Raw genomic sequence first — 22,013 nt, 5'->3', positions numbered from 1 at the left:
GTGAGACTTCTTGTTGATGTTGGCAAAGAAACAGTGCCACACTCACCATTCATACTCAGCCATCTGTGTGGCTGAATGTGGAAGGTCTGAGAAACTTCTGCTCCGTGGATGTGCGAGACAGAAGCAAGGCTTTTTATTTGAGTGGAATTTTATGTCCTCAACAAGGGAAGATTTGTAATATAATAGAACAGCCAATTTTTGTATTGTGAAGAATTTCATAATTGAATTGTTTATGTGGCTGCTGACAAACACAACAGTAGAGAAAGAGTGGTGGATGGAAAAAATGTGTGATGTTTGTGATTTGACTTCTTCAGGGATGATGAATTTAACGTTGTATTACATGCAGTAATATGTAATACACCCACATTGCGTTCACCAAAATAATTTTAAAACTCAAATAATATGAATTTCAGCTATGTAATGAGTGGTGATGTATGTCTTGATTAGACTAAATTGTAGTAATTTAAAATCAAGTTCAATCCATTTATTTACCTTTTAAACAGTCTTGTCTGAATGCTCAACCTACTCGTCAGGTTTTTCCAACTCATTCGTTAGAAATCATTGGTTGAAATATACCCCCTCTCCCACTGCTGTGATGCAGCTTTGTAAAGGTCTCCTCTGCTCCTTCACCATATCTGCTCAAACAGTTGTTGGATGCATTATCCAAATCATATTATTTGCAATATTGAGAATGTCAATCTGATTTGTAATTGCTTTGGATGATACATTGAAACAACAAATACCACACTGACACTTGTTTCAAGAGGCTTTCAAAGTCTCCTGACATTTCTGTTTTAATTCATTGATGTTGATTATCATTATGTATCTTTTTTAAATTCTCGTTGATCTCGTTGGATAAATAATTCCTTTGTATTTTGTCAACCCTATTAATAGTACACCTTAACTACACATACTACAAGCAGTTCAAGTCCCAAGGCAAACTTGCATCTCTAACTTTTAGGCCTTTTGCATTTTTAAAAATCCAGTAAAATAATATAAAGTGTCTGGGGGAAAAAAAGTAGGTGAAAGTAAAACTTGTACATTCCTACAGTCTTTATTACTTCTTTTTAGGCATTATCATTACCAACAATAAGTACGAGACATTGACTTAATACGTTAATGCACTGATCAACTCTTCCCTCCTGTCTTTTATGGATTCCTGTGTGATGAGGGCAATAGACCCGACAATAGGAGCCTGTCCTGAAACCTCAGCACCACATGTTACCCCGGCACTGCAATAAGTCAACATGAAGCATGGAGAATTAGATTTTAATGGTTATATTCACAAGATTCTTGTCGTCTTGGGGCACACAATCACTCTAAGTGCAATGGTTAATCAGTGCAAAGACCTACATAATTACTCTGCATGAAACGACTCTGATACCTACAACAAAGAAGCAGATCCTCTTCTGAGCTCTACACATCTCAACCAGACATTTTTTTTTTTTCTTTTAACCAAGCATAATGTGAAAACAGATGGAATTAATTTTGTGAATTTGGCAGAATCATCCTGTTGATACATCTGATTATAGCAAATTAGACTCCAGTAGACTGCAAATTATGGCTGGGCTCGCTGTTGGGAATGCAAATGTGCCTGTATTTCAGATGGATTAACAGCACATGTTTCAGCAGTTTAAACATTTCCCAGATGTAAATGAAAGAAAGCCGGCCAACTGGTTTTTATGTTTTATTTTATATTTTTGTGCAACTATGGATCTTCTTGTGTTCATCACCTCACTTCTTATAAGTTGACTTGTTTTGATCCGATTGGTTTTAATTTTGAAGGCATGCAACATTCACGACTCCTTTTTGTTTTTGTTTTTAGGATTGTTTATATTACTGCTAATAGAGTGAATGAGAAAAACAGGCCACCACAGAAGCATAGAAATAATGCAAAGAACTCCACTCGCATATGCATGTTTACAGACCACAGCATCAAGACTACATTACACACTCTTTACTATTGACTCATGTTCTCAGAGGTAGAGCTGTATAGCTCAAGATATGTGAAAAGTATCTCATACACTCAGTGGCAGATATACAATCCCTGCAGCATTCTGTGTTTGCCAAGAGGGAAGGCTGATCATCTGGCGTCTTTTGAGCAGATATGAGGATTAGCTTTGAATATCTTCAGCCCGGCGTGTAGTCGTTTTGCATACTGCTTCACAACAGGAAAGCTTGCTAGTTACCATAGCAAGCGATGAATAATAATGCATGGGTTACATGAGGTCTGCAGACAAGCTGGAGGAGAGGTAAACAGAGATGGCTGGAGGAGACATCAGGTTCTGACCCACGTGTTGCCGGCTGACTCCTTCACTTTCATAAAAGTACCTTCTATCTCTGCATCCTTTTAAACACACTAATTTCTTTATTATGATGCATGATATGTTTGTTTGGTTTTTTTTGGTTTGGTTTTTTTTTAAAGATAGATGCAGATAGAAATGTTGTTTTAGGCAGTTTACAGTTGTAAACCATTGAGCTGTATAACGTTTGAATTAGAATGATGAGCACATTTTTACATAGCATTAGCATCCGACTGAGCCAAAGGATCCTTATCCAACTTCCGGCCAATATGAAAATTTGTGCCCATATGACCTGTACACTTTAGTTAGTGGAAAGGTTACAGAGTGGTTTTCTTTAACACCCTCATTATGGAGCCAATATAAAGTGTGTCATGAAGCATTGTTAATGCAAAGCCACTGTTTCTTTCCCTTTTGATTTCATTGATGTACAGTATCCTCAAAATGAATGGCAGTGAGAAAACAGGATAGGAAGCCTGTATATGTGGATGCATTCAAATGCTAATACCTCAAACAAACAGCAGCCACTAATAATGCATCTATCCAAGCAGGCACATTTCACTGGTATGTGGCTTCCTCTAGGTGAATATAATCCTGGCCATTTCAAACTATTCCTCTTCAATTGGTTGTATTGAATATTGTGTAGCTTTTTCTTTGGGTTATTTTGCCAGGGGTGCTGCTTTGTAGGCCATTCAAAAATGCTTGGTGCAGTTTAATTCTGAATAATCCCAAATTAACCAGAAGATATCCCTATTCTCTCAAGTTACTCAACTACTTGAACTACTCAGTGCATAAAACAGATCAAGAGGCTTGAAAGGAGGTTTTGCAGAATCTGATGAAGAGAGTGCTATAAAACGTTTTTTCAGCATTATTGCATGTTTTCAGACTTAAATAACACACTGATGTGTTTTATGATCCCCTGTTAAATTGAGCTGAAAATGCCTTTTGAATTGATTGTCACAAGAAATAAAAAAAAAAGTATATCTGGCACGAGTTGATTAACTGAGCAGTATCCTTTATTTTCCTATATTTTTTATCTGGGATTTATTTTTTTTTTTGTATTTTTTTCTGTGTAAGAAATGGTCAAGAAACACCATTGATCTGATGACACCCATTAGTTCTCTGGGCTTTCACTTGCTGGTTAATTAGCTAATTATTCAGAAAAACCAGAGCTCGTGTGACAGAGGAACAGCTGAGTGGCCTCAGAAAAGTGAGACATTTCTTTTTCTTATGTTGTGTATGTGACAATGCATTAAAGCTCAGCCCCATACTATCCACAATTAATGTAGATGCTACTATAGCTGAAAACAAATATATCTGCCTTTACTGTTGAAAAAAATATTACTGTCACACTAAAAACCTTATAAACCTTGTTTACAACAGTGATATAACTGCAGAATTGCACAAACAAAGGAAATTACTTTTACTTTCTGCATTTGCTTTGCATGAATTTCAATGCTTTTAGATTCAACTACTTTTGTTTTCCCCTATTCCAATAAGTTGTCATTTAAATGCAATTAATATATGACTAAAACGATCATAATCTACCTCATTCACATGCTTTTTTCCAGAGACAAATAAACAATTTTTAGCCTCAGCTTGTCATCTTAGAAAACACGCAAACCATACACAAATCAAAATAGTGCTTACACTACATGACCTGTGTAATGAGAACATGTGTAAAATATTTCAAAATGCTTTAACGTCATCGGCATCTCTTTAAAAGTGGCTTACTGCTCAACGTATGTTACCATGAAAATAATGTCAGTTTTTTGTAATCCTGCGAAACAGTTGGACAAACAAAATGTGAACACGGTCCTCTTGACAGAGATAGAAACACAAAAGCAGTTACATTACCTTTCCTGGGAAAAATAAAGATATTAATAAAACATGAAAAAACATTAGCCAAAACAAATTGGTTGTAAAAGAAGACAATGTTGGACAATGGGATCTTCACCTCTCCTTGTATTTAACCAAAATTTGGGAAACATTACCATTCTTTTTTTTTTTTTTCTTTCTTTGCAGGAAATAATATTGACACGTAGGAACTGTGGGAACCTTCCCAACCTTTCTGACATGCTGGTGATTTAAAATACTCTCTTTCTCATAACAACGTTGCCTTGTCTCCGCTCGTTTTGTCTGTCTGTCTCAGTGGAATGAAACAGAAATTACTTTGTGAGAGCCTCTCCACCATGCAGTGTTGGACACTTCCATTTGGGCAGTTTGAGGATGAAGTAGTTATAGTAGTTAGAGAACAATTTGGCCACAGACTGCATCACTGAGCTCTTTTGACACTATTAAAAGCAACAGGTATATGATGCTACAGTATATCAGAAAACGCTTTCTGTGTGCGTGCGTGCGTCCATACAGAATGAAAGCAAAAATATTAGAAAACCTGATCCCAAGTCGCATACAAATTTGTAGGTTTGACCTGATGTGTTGAATGAAACAGCAGTATTTTCCTATTGATTTCCAGTTTTGATTAATGTACAATGTATTAAATATAAATATACACAGGGAAACACAGAAAGTATAATTAAAAAAAAAACACTAAAGGAAAACAGGACACCTCGATGAGTTCACAAAGATGGATGATATTGTTCTTGATAAATGACATCTATTAGACAAATGGTTTCTAAATTTGGACCTCTTTGGGGGGCACCAGAGGTCACAGACAGGCTTGAGGCATTGTTGCTCTGAACTTGTCAAAGGAGCGTTGTATCAAAAAGACATAATAAGACATTTTCCAGAACCCAGAAAACCTTGGAAACTGCTTATTGTTTTTATTTGCAGACCCGCCTTTGCATTAAAATGAGAGTGGGTGAATCTACAAAGGTTTGACTCCACTGAAATTGTTTGTGATTTGAAGATCAAAGACTCAAAGGCTTTTCATTGCAATCATTGGGGAAATGTTGGACACCACTTGTCTATATTTGAACGATACAACTTAAAGGAAAAAGGATTATGTAACTTCCTCAGGCCTTAAATAAACATACCACTGACATAAACTTGGTTGAATATAAACCTGATCAGATGATGTTGGTACTGCCCAATCAGTATGGAAGGTGCTAACTGCCATTAGAGTGAGGGGTTCAGAGAGGAAAAAGGCGGCGCAAAGACTGAGGGAGAGGGCAGAGAGAGCCTCCTGTTGGATTTGGAATAGGAGGGAGGAGATGAGCGGGAAGTCGGGGGGGGGGGGGGGGGGGGGCGGGCAACAGGAGAGTGTTATGGTTCAGGGTCGAAACCTTCAATGATTGTTGGTAACCATCTGATGACACAACCCCCTGGCGAACAGCTCCAGTCATTACAAGATGACTGAAGGAGAAGCATCCGCGGATGTATGTTATCATTGGCCTCATCATCTCGTTTTCAGTCTTTTCTTCCACTATAAATACGGCAACTGTTTTAGCAGCAGGTAGTTATTTAACTATCTTGCACAACATATGTTGGCAATCAATACAAAACCAAACTAAGACTTTTAGAATCTAGAGCTGACCAGGGCAACTACCCTCTGTGTTTGTATCATCATATGAGTGAGTGTGACAGCACAGCTTCACTGTAGTGCTTTGACAAATCAAAGATCAAATATTTGGCCAGCAGCCTTTCTTAAATTCAATTTGAGGGAAAATGGTTGGGAACCACAGTGTTGGATGCCAGATTTTTGAGAGAAATCTAACTTGACTCTTTTCTTTGAGTAAATGTTTTATTTGGAATATCAGCGGTTTCCCTGCTAACAGCGTGCTCATGGAGACTCATACAGTGTCTGTACTTCACTCCTGAATGGCTCATCTCCCCAAATGTCACAAGTGAAGGGCAGGGTATCCCCTTGAAAACCTTAAAAAAAAAAAAAAAAAAAAAAGTTACATTAAAATGTTTTTGACCAGTGACACTGTAAGAATTAGTGAGACAGACTGTCTCTGGGTTTAAAAAGCTTCCAACAGTTGTATATGATGTAGTGGGACTAATGTGGTGCAATATATCTTTGAACTACACTGTATATGATCAGAATGTTGTTTTTTTCTGTTCTACCAGTGTTTTGGTAATGGTAACAAGACAATTGTGTACATGTACACAACTGAACACAAGTGTAAGATCTATGTGGAATCAGTAGGGATGTCTAAGCCTCTTTCACCGAGGGCTACAGACCAGGAGAAAAATCAATGGCAGAACCATTTCAGAAGGACATTTTCTGGACTCAATCACAACATCACGTTACTTTTGGTTGAGCAGCTTAAACTTGCTTTGTTGAGATACAACCCTGTTCAACCAATATTAAGAAACCCGTAAGTGCAATATGGTGCAAATTGTATATATATAGGGGCCATGTTTCTTCATGAGTTCTAGTTTGGACCCACTCACTGGTTAAACCCAGTGCAGGATTTGAGTTAATGGTTTGGTTCCAACTCTGGTTTATGAAAACAATGATTAAGTGTGCGTGCATGTTTGAATTTAAGCTTCAGCAACTTGCCAAACCAAAAAAGTTGTACCCAAGTTTTTCTAGTTTGGTCCAAAGCTGTAACCTCCTCTACAAGGTGATGATATTTACCCAATTTAGAGAAGTAGTTGGACACACGCCATTAGAAAGTTTAAACCTTACTCTGTACTTGTAGATGAATACAGTTTTATTCCAAAAAATCTCTACTTGAGCAATTGTATCATGTAGAGTAATAGAGTAACTGATAGTCAACAACGTGTCCTTTATGCACAGACCTTTTCAATATTCATCACACTCTTATGCTTTGCCACCCAAGAATCTGTCCTCAACCCTGAAAAAGTTCAGATAAATATCTAAGCAGGCTCTGTCTGGCCAGTGTGCTCCAAAGGCTACCCGGCGTTTACCATTTTAATACGTCTGTGTTTACTTGCACTCCATCACCTCTAAAATTGTTTGCCCCAAAATGAAAAATCTGTCATTTTACATCCAACGTGCTGTCAGTCAAAACTCCTCTGAGGGGCAATATTAGTGCCAAATTCATAGAAAGTTCACCCTGATAGTTCCAGCTAAGCTCTCTCTGAAGCTATTAAATGTAGCAGGAACACTGTTTCACAGCCTTTAAAAAAAATTTAAATATTTATAGTTATGTGCCGCTCCAACTTTATTGGAGATGAGATTCAAAGTAGTTTCACTGTGAAACAAATGGAGTTACTTTGTGGTCTTAATACATATCAACAGTTGCAAAGGAACATCACCATGTGTGCTTGCGTGCGTGTGTGCGCAGGTTCAGGAGTAATAAATCATCCATGCCAATCTCTGGCTTGTTAGTCAACCGCTACTCCTTATGCAGAGGTATGAGATACATAGTTTCCCCGATTCATCTTTCCCTTCACTCTTAAACCATTTTTGTCGTTATCATACTATCATACAAGCACTCACTGCGATTTATATATTGCTCTCCTAACAATTCAACTGTACCATTCATATTCATGTGTCAGTAAGCAGTTTAGATAGTGTAATGAATAATAATAAAAAAATTAAAAAAACACTGTTATGTGACTGTGATCCACCCACACCACATAATTCCAACTCTTAAAATTCACTACCAAAGGCTGTCATGTTCAGAAAAAATAATGAATACAGAGGCTTTGATTGTCATTCAGTCCCTGCTAGGCTATTGGATGTAAATACATCCTGTCAGGAAATAATTTGATCTGCTGCTGAGGCGTTTCATAATGTCTTCAAATGGTTCGCACAGGAAAGACAGTCAATAGAAGGTTTTTTTTTTTTTTTTTTTTTTTAATCTTTTGGGTTGTTACTTGACGTTAATTAATGTTCAGAAGTGGCATATCAATCTTTGTGCTATTAGAGCTTTGTTTTTAAAGTTATACTTTGCTTTTTGTAGCCTTTATTCATTATTTCCCCTTTTGGATAGTACATAATGCCATGATTATTAGCTATTCTAGTCCCATACAAACCATCAACATCAATTACATTATTCAGTTTATTTATAAGGGATGACAATGTTTGGCACTTCCTGGGGGCCCCTACTGTCTCAGTTTGTCATTTGAGGGCTTCACAATGTGTGGTTGTCAATGAGTTTGAACTGTGATCTGCCAGATCGCATGTTAGATGATGCTTTAATTTGTATCCTTACGTACCAGTTGTTATCTAGATGAATAAAACAAGAACAAAGAAGAAGGGTTAAATGAAGAAATTAGACAGAGGAAGAAGAAATTGAAATGAGTGGCATCATAACCTGAAATTGATTTGGGAAAAAAAGAATAAAAATATAAATCTGAATCAAAAAAACTAAGAAATAATTCTATTGTGAAGTGAAATTGAAAGTCACACAGAAGCCAAATGAGCCAGATGTGATTGTTTGTCATGAGTAGTCAGTCAAAATCGGCTCCACTATATGCAGATTTGAATATTCCCAAAATCCTGGTCATGAATTTTGTGCACAAGAAAATAATTGTAACCAAAACTAAATCTTTTTTCGCAAAAGTGGGAAAGTCATATCTTGCGGTATGTATATTTTAGAAACAGTATCTTTCTATCAAACTCATATTTCTACCTAAAAAACAAACATAACAAACAACACAGAAACTTTGGCCATATCGTGTGAAACTTGTGATATTGAGGCGAAAGTGATTTGCTAATTGAGGGAGCAGTTACAATGGAGCACTAACTCCAGAAGATTATCAAAAAGTTAATTCCTCAAGTCGAAATGCAATTTCCCACTTCACCTACCCTTTCATACTTTTTTTTTTTCCCCCTCAACCCTCACTTTTCCTCTCCTTCCCCTTCCCCTTCTGCCCCCCCCGCAGAGCTCCTGTCAGCCTGCCACGAGCTCCGGTGCCGCTACGGCTGCGTCATGACGAGAAACGGCACCTTCTGTTTCTGCGCTGACGGATTTGAGGTCGGCGAGGACGGGACGAGCTGCAGAGGTAGGCTCCTGCAGTGCCGACATGATGGGTGGGGGGAGCGGAGGGCTCCTGCCATGGACATCCCCCCCCCCCCCCCCCCCCCCCCCTCCCCCCTTTCGCTTTTTCCTCCCTCTCTTCTCCACACAGTGTCTCCTCTTGCCCTCGGCCAGACTTCTTTCAGATGAATAAGCAGGAGTTGCTGCGTATATATGAGAACCATCTGTCTGCAGCACAGTGCATTTTACCTGCAGCACACATACATGCACACATATATTGTGTACGGAGCACACAATTTCTCCATGAACCTCTCTATGTGTTTCTCACATGAGCCACAGGCCAGGCTTTTGACAGCCAGCAAGGGAGGCAGAAGTTTGCTGTCAAAGGTGTCTCCATAGTTGTAGTGTCTTACTTGCATGTGCCTCATACCAGTGGCATCAAATTGTAATTATGTCAGTGGAAGTGGTTCAACAAAGTCGCTCCGCTTCCTGCATTTGATTCTAGTGGTGAAGACATGACAAAGAGCAGTTTATGAGGTACCGAAGCTCCAAAGGAGGCTCATTTCTTCTAAAAGTAATTATGCCGGAGGTGCCAGAGTGAGGCCGCATTAAATATACTTTATGTATTTGGGTCATGTTTGAGCACACCTAATTCGTTACAAATGATTCTCTTCCCTTTTCTATAAGATCATGATGAATGTGCCATGTATGGCGCTTGTAGCCAAACCTGCGCGAACACCTACGGGTCATACAGATGCAGCTGCACAGAAGGATACATCCTGCAGCCTGACAGGAGATCCTGCAAAGCCAAACAAGGTGAGAAAACAACACAATCTGCATAGCGCGCACATCTCATTTCTAATAATAAACGGGCCGGTTTTGTGTCGTCCGGAGTAGAATTCAAGCTCGTTGTCACCTCTGTGTTCAGGAGAAAGTGGGAGGGCAAGATTAATGTGGTTTTGCAGTGACCACATCCATCACCCACATGGGAATGGGTAGATGTGGTCAGGCCAATATAATGATGAAATTAATGAGCGTGAGATTTTAAGTGGGCGCAGTCTGGAGTGGTTTGTGCATAGACAATGCACAGCGTCATTCTGATTTATGTTAATCCCTGATCCTGGCCACACATCTGTCCAAATGAGTAAAACAACCTACTTACTGTAGAAATTAAACAACTAAAAGAAGCATTGTGTTCTGGTGGTCCACCATTTGCAAGAACACAAGCACAACCTTTCACAGTATGTATTTGTGTCACACATTGAATCACAAAGCAAAGTGCTTATTTTTTTTAGGGTATTGTCACTTTGGCATACATGGGTTGAAAATAGCTCTTGGCCCAACACACCTTGTTGGGGAGAATGCCACCGTTGTAGCTTTTAATCATTGTGACTGGTGTCCTACCAGGAATAAACTGAATATGATTACCCATAAACTTAACTGAACCCAATGCTCACATGCATTAATATTAATTTAGCACGGAGCGATAGTGGTATGAGGATAACTATGGGGTTACCATTAGTTGTAAAAGCTCATGAATATAAATTCCGATTGAGCTCTCGGAGGCTAGAAGATGAGGAGCAGCAGGGTATGAAAAACATATTAACGTGCCGAGGGTAAGATTGAAGTTAAAACTCTGCAGCACGCAATCTTGATTTAATATGATCTAATTTTCTTCCAAAATGTAATGTTTTTTTATGGTTATATTTGCACTTTCAACCTAAATTGACAATAACCTCATAATCTTTCCTCATACACCAAAAAATGCTGCATGGATCTACAGGTACGAATGGTGTTCATTGAATAACCAACTCATATGTAACATGAAGCATTCTTCATGCATCTAGCGTTCATTAAAATACTGCAACAATGAAGGATTTATCTCATTAAGGTCAGAACTCATGTGGAGTATTTCACATTACAAAATATGTTTAAAAGCCTCATTATAATCTCATGATAACCCCCCAAAACACAACGTTCAGCAGTTCTAGTTTAACAAGTGTCTAAATTAGAATTCTTATTACCACTGAATATTGGCCACATGCTGTTGAATCCAACTCTCCTACAGCTTAAGAAATAAATAAATACATATGGCTAGTATGGAATATGTTTAAAAACTAGTTGTAAGTGCAACATGTTTTACTCGTACGCAGCTTTACACTTGACCTCAGAAATTGGTGTGCCAACTTTATATTGTAGTCTTTGTTAGCTCTGTTTGCTACGACATTGCGATGCATAAATCTACACATATGATATTTGACTGCTTTCATGGGAGAAAAGAAGTCAATTCGAAGTTCACAAATTTCTGTAAATTTTTGTAAATAATTTTTCACTCACCTCACGTGAGGTTGCACAGATATATTGATAATAACATGACAGTACGTGACATTAAGCTCCATCTGGCCTTATGCTATTCAACTATTCATCAGTTTTAATATATTGCCAGATAGCACGTCTGCAGACCTTTGCCCAGTGTCTGGTCAGAACCTGCTCTGCCCCCTATAGTGTGGGAGAAAAATGTGTCTGAGTCATGCACTCACAGTTATGTGACCAGACATTCTGATTTATTGCCTATATTAGGAGAGTAGCCCTTGACTTGAACTTGTGTTGGAGATTGGGATAAATAAGGGACCTTTGCAGAGGGTGGACCTGGTGTCAGAGAATGTGCATGGTCAATTAAGCCCGTAAAAAGAGCTTATTTCAGTTTTACCACAGTGGACTACCGTTCTGTAAGTCCGAGCCGGAGGATGAGCCCGGGACAAAGTCAAGACTGCTATCTGAGCTCATTCATATGCTCTCCCTCTTTTTTGTTGGAGTTGGATAAATTAATTTTCGAGATCAAATTTTGAAAATGCTGTTGTAGTATTATACATTATTACAGTGAGATTAATCTTTCCTTGTGAGGGATTATTCCTCCTTTTTACAATTACAATTGTAATTATAGTGATTCTTATTGAGTAACTCTTTTAATTAGACATCCATTTTTTATGCCCTTCACATTCCAACTCTTGCTACTTATGTGTTTGCCATTTCGGACAAGTTGTTGCCCAACTCTCCGCTGTAAGTTTGTGTGTGATTTTGTATTCTGCAGGTGCAATCTGTGAGAGACAAAAAAAGCTCATGTTTGGAAATACTGTTGAAAAATTCAAAACCTACCTGCTGTCACTGAGAAATAATAGTGTGGAACAAATGTTGTCGGCCTCATTTACATCAATAAATTATATCTTTTTAAAAAATTATGAATTAAACCAGTGGTTCTCAGTTTGTACCACCTGAGAAAATGTTCTTCACCCACCATCACTATGACCAAAGGGGAGATTGGGAGATGTCACACAGGACGCATGTGAGGATTGTTTATTGATAATGTTCACCAACCACATTGCACAGCAGGTGCTTAAACGCATCCTAACAAGAATTTCTTTATCTTGCATTTTATCGCATGATCACATGAAGAACAACAGCTGTTTGTTATTCATTACACAGATGCAGAACGCTGACATATCAATACATTAAATTCATTTTCTTCAACAATATAATTCCCAGCAAGGTGACAGATAATAGGAATCAAACTGAAAGGTGACATATGTGAAACGAGGCAAAAAAAAAAACAATGGTTATCAGTTTTTAAAGTTTGATACTCTTGATGTATTAGGTACTGTAAAGTTTATTAAATAATAAAAAATAAAAAAAATGGCTAACTTGCTGACCATACTATTAAAGGTGAAACACATTTTTCTTATCCCTGTTTGTTTAAGCTATATACAGTTTGCTATACAAAGCACAATTTCAGAGCAAATTTCGTTAAAGGTAAAAACCAATAGAAATATTACATTATGATAATAACATTATAGTGTTCAGCTTTTCAAGACGCTACTGAGTTAACAATTACTAACACAGCTACTGTAGATATTATGTACAGTTGTAATATTGAGGGCGCCCAATTTCTCCAGTTGAAACAGAACAACTAGTATATGTAGAAGAGATCTCATGTCTGTCTTCAGTCTGCACCAGATAAAGTTAGTAAACCTGCTGATTATTAAACACAATATTTAAGTAACTATCCATATTGAAGACCATATTTAGAGAAAGGTGGCCTAATCTGTCTCCTGTATTTTTTTTCTTTTCTTTTCTTTTTTTTTCTTTCTGTATGTCCTGCTAATGGAGTGTTCTCTCTTTAGATCCGGGTGACAGCCGCCCGGTGCTCCTCATCGGAGGCTCGGATCGCATTGTCATCACCAATCTAAATGGAACGGGCCTCCAGCCAATGAGGTCTCTGAGTGTAAATGGAACACTAGCGTTGGATTTTCTTCATAACCAGGAAAACGTATGCTGGGCCCTGTCTACAGAGTCCTCTGGGCTGCTTCGTTGCGCTGTAACAAGGAGTCTACGCGGATTCACACGGGAACAAGAAATAAGAACACAACACAGTTTGCAACGTATGTTTATACCAGTCGACAGCATCCTTCTCCTCTCAAGCCATCCCTCCTCTTTTCTGCTTCATCCCAGTAAAAGCAATGGTGAATGATCTCACCTGCAGTGCAAAAATAGAGGATAAACATGCATATTATTCAACTGATACACACAATCTTGTGCTCTCTCGCATACGGGCTCACACGCCTTTGGCTTCCTCTTTCTGTTGTGCTCTCATCTTCCCACTCTTACCTGCAAGCTCTCTTTCTATCCCCTCATTATCTGTGTGGTTTAGGAGAGGTTAGCCTCAGCAGTTTTGGCCTTCACCTTTATCCTACAGCTGTCATTTAAGCCTGTGGGTTACACTAGCTTCTCTACTTCAAAAGCTCAGTTTTTTCTTTTTTCTTTCTCCAGACCCAGCAAAAATTCTCACAAATATCAAATGCATATGGCATGAGATTTTCTGAACTTTTAGTTGTCATTCAATGCTTCTTTTATATTCTTTAAACCATTCCAACATCTGCTGTTTTTTTTTTTTTCTAGATTTATATAGCACCTTCTAACCACACTGAGTGCAGTCCCAAAGCGCTTCACATATCAGTCATTCACCCATTCACGCTCACATTCACACACCAATGGGACAGAGCTGCCATGCAAGGCGCTAGTCGACCACTGGGAGCCTTTGACATTTAAACACAAGAGTAATTGAGTATTTTGTAAATGATGTGGTCCGACCCTGGTCACATTTATTGCTTTATTGTCTATAAATAAGTTGTGGAAGAATTTGAAAGAACTACATCTTTGAAGGCACATACAAAGACATTCCATGCAATCCTACAAAGAAAACACACACATGTAGCATGATGTTTTTACTGCAAAGTGGTATGTTACGCCTGAGCCGTAAAGATATATTTTAAAGAAACATTAAAAATAGGTTCACATCCAAATTAATGAGGAGTAGGCGGTCTCACAAAAATGTTGAATGTCAAACTACTGGAGCTCCAGAATTTCAACTACCTTTCCTAGTCAAATAGGCTTAAAAAATGCATTGCACAATGACAACTGTAAGTTTCCAGGAGCGTGCGTGTGCGTGCGTGTGCGTGTGCGTGCGTGTGTGTGTGTGTGTGTGTGTGTGTGTGTGTGTGTGTGTGTGTGTGTGTGTGTGTGTGTGTGTGTGGGGTGTGGGTGTGTGTGTGCATTAAACATGAATGTCCTACTAAAGTTTGTTCGGCTTCCTTATCATTACACAGCAGCATAAAGCAAACAATTTTTGCAGTGTGGCTTAGCCCCCTCTACCTGGCAACATTGCAGAGGGCAGATGATTGACAGGTTGTGCCTCGGCCAGGTAACATTTACATAATTAAGGGTGAAGCATTATAAATGGACTATCATTTAATCTACTGGTACTATCAGTAAAGACAGTGAGGTCACTGCAGATTTACATGGGGAAGTAAGTTTGCTTGCAGCTGCATGATGCTGAACACAGTTTCTATGGCATGCCAGTAGTATTATTATTCTTTTTTTTTCCAACAAACTATTGTTAATGGGTTTTGGGATTAAGTGCAGTTCTTTGAAACTGTGAATGTAGAATCACAAAGTACCTATAGTCTGCAACCATTGTACCTGTTGTATAAATATTACTTTAATGTGTCCTATTTGTTTACATGACATCCTTTATCAAAAGAAAATGTTTGATAACGTGCATATTAGTTTCACTTTTTTATAGATTTATCTAATGATTTTAATTCCAAGTAATACTTTAACCCCCCAAAACTCTTAACATTAACAGGCCAATCCTGCCATGAAGATCAGTGCACTGCAAACCCGAACAAGCTCACAGAACTCAAAACGTTTTGTGTAACAGATTACACAATAATATTTAAGTGATGTTAAATATTTAAAGATAATATTTAAATAATATATTTTATATTAACTTAAAATATTTCACAACATCACTTAAATATGCTTGTGTAATCTGATACACAAAAAGTTTTGAGTTCTGTGAGCTTGTTCGGATTTACTGTGTGTGTGTGTGTGTGTGTGTGTGTGTGTGTGTGTGTGTGTGTGTGTGTGTGTGTGTGTGTGTGTGTGTGTGTGTGTGTGTGTGTGTGTGTGTGTGTGTGTGTGTGTGTGTGTGTGCGTGTGTGCGTGTGCGTGTGCTTGCATCCACCAAACTAACCACATCTTTTCTTTACTTTTGCAGACATGGAGCAGATGGCCATTGACTGGCTGACCGGAAACTTCTATTTTGTTGACCGCGTCTCTGACAAGATATTTGTCTGTGACCGCAGTGGGAACACATGTGTTACTATCCTCCAACTAGATCTACTGAATCCTAAAGGAATAGCTCTGGATCCTCTCATGGGGTGAGTATCCTGCAGCCTGGATAATACAACCTTCTTTGAAACTTTCCTCAAGGCTCATTTATCATTTTGTATGTTATTATTATGTGGGGAAAGAAATCCTGGACAAAGAATAAAGCAGCATTTCACTATTCATAACAGCTCACTGGGTCCAAAGAAGGGATTTAAATGATTCCCTGTCCTTCGCCTCAGCCCTTCTTTCTCTTTCTTTGAGCTGTGTAATTTGGTGGATAGTCAGTGATGCTTTAGACAGCTCGCACTGTCGAGACAGTCATTTGCATTCACTGATTTTACCCAACATCACATAGAATAAAATGCCCCTTCATGATTTTCTATTAGAAAATGTTGGTCTCTGAAGATTTGGAAATCTGAACAACAGAAAGGAAGAACTCTGTCTTTCGTAAAAAAAAAAAAAAAGAAACTAACACGCATTGCATGCGACAATGGTTGAGGATCACAACATTAGAGAATTTATGTAGATTTCAGCGCAGCTTCCTGTGTTGTACTGCAGACAAACACAAAACAGTGAAATAATCCCAACGAACTGCTTGCAGCAGCTGGAGCAAGATGTGGACCAATTATTAGCAGCTCAGTCCTCTTCGCACTTTTCTTTCTGGTTAGCCAGTGGAGAGAAAATTCTACTGTACTGCGAAGATGCTCAGGAGCCACAGAATCTGGGCAAAATTCCTAATAAGACCTCTTTGTGAGAGAGATTTTGGTGATATCACTAATAACGTTGACAGATCTGTTCGTGAAAGAGGAAATGTGTGTCATTTGTAGCACAGTAATGATCTTTTACAAACTTCAGTTCCTCTGGAAGTATCTTTCTGCTCCACTCTGCTTGTGTTCAGGGAGCAATTTGGGAGGAAACCAGAAGGGGGGATGTTTCCAGCAGATGGAGGGAGGGTGATGAGGGGGGTGCCTTTTCTTACACGCCTCTTTTCTTGCACTTGTTTTTCTCACCGGAATGAGGGTAATGTTATTTTTAAGACTAATGTGAATAATTCAACAAAGCACATTTATTGAAGTTTAAGTCATTGTACTGTGATAAACATCCAATTCTTATTGTTTTACTTATCCAGGATAAAAGATACAGACATTAACACATGCTCACATGACACCCAATTCAGTAACTAGCCCAAATGTACATTTTTGGACTGGGGTTTGGAAACCAGCGTACCCGCTGACTACCTGAAAAACACACATACACATCTCTTCTCTTTGGTAGGTAACTTTGGTAGGTAACTGAATTAGACCGACTGAATTTGGTCATATGTGTTGGAAGATCTTTTACAACTTTATGCCAGGGATTTCTTGAGTTCTTGCAGTTTTCTGGAATGACTTGCTAACAAAATAACAAAATGGTGCTGAGCTCAGGTAACAAGAATCAAGATTTGCCATCATTTTCACCCATTCACATCATTCTTTCTTCTATCCCAACTGAACTACCTAATCCAACTTCAATCAATCAATCAATCAATCCTAAATGACTTTCTTTGAATCCCATCTGACCGAATATGACTCCAATAAATGTTGTTTAATCACAAAAGAGTTTCAATGAGCCACTATCCCACATTAGCATATGGTACTTTGGGTGACACACATCTAAACCATTCAGTTGAATTGAATGGAGAAAAGAAAATAGATTTCGGACATGTGGGAACGTGCAAGTCAACCCCTAAGACATTTGGGTCATCCGCAAAAAGAACACATTTTATTAGTTTGATACATTGGAAATGTCATTTACATATAGCAAAAGTAGTTTTGGCCCAATACTGACCTCTGGGGTACACCACAATCTATGTCCAAGTATTCATCCGGTGATGAATACTGTCCCAACTTCACAAATTGTGTCCTGTCCATTAAGTAACTTTCCATCCTGTGCACTGCAAACCCCCTGATCTTATGCCGTTCTGACTCTGTGATTAATATTTCATGGTTTATTGTGTCAAAAGCTTTATTAAGATTGATAAATACTCCTACTGCACACTGTTTAAATTTAAATAAGTGTCGTCAAGGTTTCACATGACAACACCAAATCTGTTAAAAAACAAACAAAAAAAAAGGGGTGTGTTTACACTGCAGCAGCGAACACAGGGACAACGATGGAGTTAGTATGCTGGGGCATGGGACGGCGCTGTTGCTTGATTTTTTTAATGCAACCACACAGATGTGTGCAGAGAAGAACACGTTATCCACGTGAAGTAAATGGAGAGCACCCGACACCCGCATGTGTCGAGTTATTTGTTTCACTAAATATGCATGAACATAGAAACATTTTTATATCCAATTTTTTTTAAGTGCATTGTCAAAATGTTTACATGCCAAGCTTCCCAAATGTAAATGCTGCATAAAATAATACCATGATGACTGAAACAGACCTACACTTTGTTGCTGCTTATACATTTATGTTTTGAGAAACTGGGATTTAGTCAGCTATTCTTTTAAGCTTCAGGAGTTATTCAAATGATTAGCTGCTTGTTTCCTAACTGCATGGACAGTTTTGATTTGCTTGAATGCATCTCAGCTTTCATTGTGCTTAAATGTGGCCTGTGGTAAACAAACAGATGGTGAAGAGGCTTCTGATAAACATGTTGCATGTTGGAGTTTCTCTTTAGGATGTGTAAATCTCCTTGTCCAGCCATGCTTTCCAGTGTAATTCTGTTGCAATCACACACTTATATAAGTGCCTGTGGTATAGACGAATAGAAATACAGTCCGCTGACCATCAAGGGAGACGGTTTTGCAGGTTACTGCTAAGATTGACTGCACAGGAGACAGAATTTTTCCAAGTCATCTTCCCGGCTGTAATTGGTAAGAAATAGGTACAGTTGTTTCTGAAGGAGCAAGTCTGCAAGAGGTCTGTCAGCCTGGAGCAATGGAGTGAAAACAAAGGAAACCAGGGAGGTGTTAGATAGCAGCACAGCATGAGGACCAGTTTTTATATAATATGCCTTTGCTTTGGCACTCCATTTTTATTGTTATTTGACACTGTTGCTCTCTCCCTCTCTCCATTTCTCTCTCCATCTATCATCATTAAATATGCTTTTAAACTTTACAATATAGCCCTTTTGATTAATAACCACTCTTCTTTACTTTAAACAGCCTTTTTTGAGAAGTCTTTGATGCATGGTATGGTTTGTTTATCAGCTGAAAGAAGTGCTGCTCCAAGCCTAAAGCTTCTTGTAACTTTCATTTCAGCTGATTACATATTCACATTGAGAAAGAAAGACTTCAGTCTATGATGCAGTATAAATATTTTATGTTGTGTATTGATCTCTATAAGAGTTATGTACATTATTAGTTAGCATTACCCAAAAATGTCATATGTAAAATTGGTATAATCTGCACTGGAGTTCATTTTGTAGATATTCCAAAACCAAAGTTGGTGATTAGGTCCAGCATTTCGTCCCGACCATGTGTGAGTTTAACTCGTGCTATATATTTAAAATCCATTTAGCATTTACCTTAGGATATACTGTGTGAAAGATGAAACACATATGTAGAAAATGTACTTCAAACCATTCAAACACTGTTGAAACATTTCAGCTAAAAACCCCAAATCACCCTGCTGGTGTTTCTCTGAAAAATTCCAGGGTCAGGGTCCATATCTAGGCACCACAAACACCCAAATTTGATAGCAAGGTCAAAAATATCTTGTTTAAATAAGCTTCTTGAGTCAAATTAAGTCAAGTAGTTTCTTAGTCTTTTGCAGGCTTGAGCATTTCACCTCTGAATATGTATTTTATTAGAGAATAGAAATATCTGACCAAATATCTTGAATATCACCTTTTTCTTATTTCTTGCGAGTACTTTTTAGAATTGACAAAAAGCAGTTATTGTTAAAAAACAAAGCAAAAAAGAAAAACCCCAACTAAAACCACCCAGCTTGAGTGTACATACACATCTCACATTGATTGTCAGCTGTAATGATGTCTGCTTCACAGTTACGCTACCATCTTCCACTGGTTTCATGCAGCTTCGGTTATCATGGGGGCTCATTTCCAGAATCCAACATGGATCTCATTGTATCTGCTGAATGTACAAGTACAGAATCAGCACCATCCTAATCCTGGGAAGCAATCATTGATATGCCACGTGGTGGTGCACCTGTTTGGGGAGCTGAGTCCCTTGCTGACGCTGGCAGTTTCCGAGCACAGCCGGGTCTGAGGTTCAAAGGGCAACCCGTCGCTCCCCCTGGCTTGACTTGTGCAGATTAAGTCGGCTTCCCGTCGTTCTCTGGCTGGAGCTTGTTATCACTGTGAGCCATTGGAGCTCCATCCTCACGGAGTCTCAGCAAGACAGCGTGGCCAGCCTTCCATATTAATTACCCGATGTGCAGAGCAGAGCAGTTTTGAATACTTCAAGTGAGAGTCCATGAGATTTTCACTTTTTGTAAGAAGAATTCTTCTTTTATTCTCATGTTTTTTTAGTCCCTGTTGTGGCAAGACAAGAATTGTTATGCCTAAAACACCTACAGAAGTTGGACTTGTTTCCTGTCTTTTATAAGACAAACCAAAGTTTTGTCTTGCTTTTTAGGCAATTGTAAATGATTTGGCTCTTCTCTGTAAGACTCCTCTGTGTCAATTATTTCATGTCTATTCACATACCCCAAAGTCCTCTGCAGCATGTTTTCTAAATGTCCCCAAAATTACCACAAAGGAAATGGGAACCAAAAAAAAAAAATGCTTTTATTACATTTGCCTCCAGGTTATTAGGTTGCCAGCAGAGAGGCAGTCTTACAAGACTTTTTAGCACACATTTAAACACAATTCAGCCCCGGTTTTTGAAAACTTTAAGAGTCTATCATAAATGTATCTGTCTGTTATATTTATTCTTTGATCTAAAATGTAATAGATTTAGCTCTTGCATGTTTGCTGCAAGCCACTGGTGTCAGTTATATGACACTTTTCATTGCATTCAGATATACTGACATTGACCCTGATTGTATGAGCTCATCACTCCGTTTCCACTAAAAGTCAAGTGTAGGGAAGGTAAGATCACAATCTCAGGTAATGGAAACCAAGGCTGACTGCCATCTTGTATCTAACATTAAAGCGAACCCCTTTATCGACCCAACTGTTCACTTCTTCTTTATCTCTAAGATGTTTGATGGTTCCTGACCAAAATGTCACTACAACCTCTTTGGCTCCTGATAGACATGAGTCTGTGCATTTGTGGTCAGCTCTTTTGGCTTATGAGTTAACTGGTTTGTAAAATGTTTGAATGTATGCATTATTTTTGCACTGTTGGTTGCTTTACTACATTCATTATAGCAAGTGTTACCTCACTTTGCTAGCTGACTATTAATAAGCTCAATAATTGAAGGTCTGCAACTTCGAAAGTGCTCATAGACTTTGTAAAGACACAACTATTTGCAAAGATATACTTTTGGCATTTCACATTAACGTTGAAAAGGACTATTAAAGCAAGCCACAGTCTCGTGTCAAAGAAGAACAGACTTTCATATCTGGTGTAGACCTATGGCTAAGAATGTCATATATTTAATTCAATGGTCTTTCACGTTTTCAAAACACAATATTCCTGCAAATGGCTTTATGCATGCTTAATGATAAAATCACTTCTGGAATATTGGAAGGAATATTTAAATATAACCCCTTTTTTTCCTTTCAGTGTAACTAATTAACCTTAGTAAGACAGAAATAAAATCTAAGACTAGGCTGTCTTTTCAATAACTTTTGTTTGCAGACTTACACTTCATACCTCATCCTAAGGTTAAATTATGTTTTTTTACTTCCACGAGTGTGTCAGGTAAAGACTGCTGACAAACCAATTTTTCTATATTAGTAAATCTTATATCTTATATCTCGGATGGCATGTTTGTCTTTGGTTTATTGGCGAAATTAGATTCAATAAAAGTATTACAGAACTGCTCATGTTAGATAAATTGTTACCAAGTGCTAAGAAGATCCTTACTTGGACACACCATTAAACTCAAAGTTGCATGATGGTGTATGAGCACCTTGCATGGCAGCCATCACCATTGGTTATGAATGTGACTAGTGATGTAGCACATGTTGAGACTGTGAAGGCAGTGAAGTGAAATCAAAGTGTAACAA

The 22,013-nt window shown here is 38.3% G+C and overlaps 1 protein-coding gene across 1 annotated transcript in view; it reads left to right on the top strand.

Moving 5' to 3' along the window:
- lrp1bb (low density lipoprotein receptor-related protein 1Bb) overlaps positions 1-22,013 on the top strand; it is a 292,776-nt gene that overhangs the window by 123,960 nt on the left and 146,803 nt on the right. Inside the window, exons 4-7 of the mRNA XM_080497951.1 lie at positions 9,066-9,185; positions 9,848-9,976; positions 13,339-13,596; positions 15,774-15,936. Of these exons, the coding sequence (XP_080354077.1) occupies positions 9,066-9,185; positions 9,848-9,976; positions 13,339-13,596; positions 15,774-15,936 (670 nt within the window). The remainder of the gene's footprint in view (positions 1-9,065; positions 9,186-9,847; positions 9,977-13,338; positions 13,597-15,773; positions 15,937-22,013) is intronic.

The sequence above is a fragment of the Blennius ocellaris genome, assembly GCF_963422515.1.
Source record: "Blennius ocellaris genome assembly, chromosome: 6".
In the NCBI taxonomy this organism is placed as follows: Eukaryota; Metazoa; Chordata; class Actinopteri; order Blenniiformes; family Blenniidae; genus Blennius; species Blennius ocellaris.
This window is presented reverse-complemented; position numbering and strand designations above follow the sequence as displayed.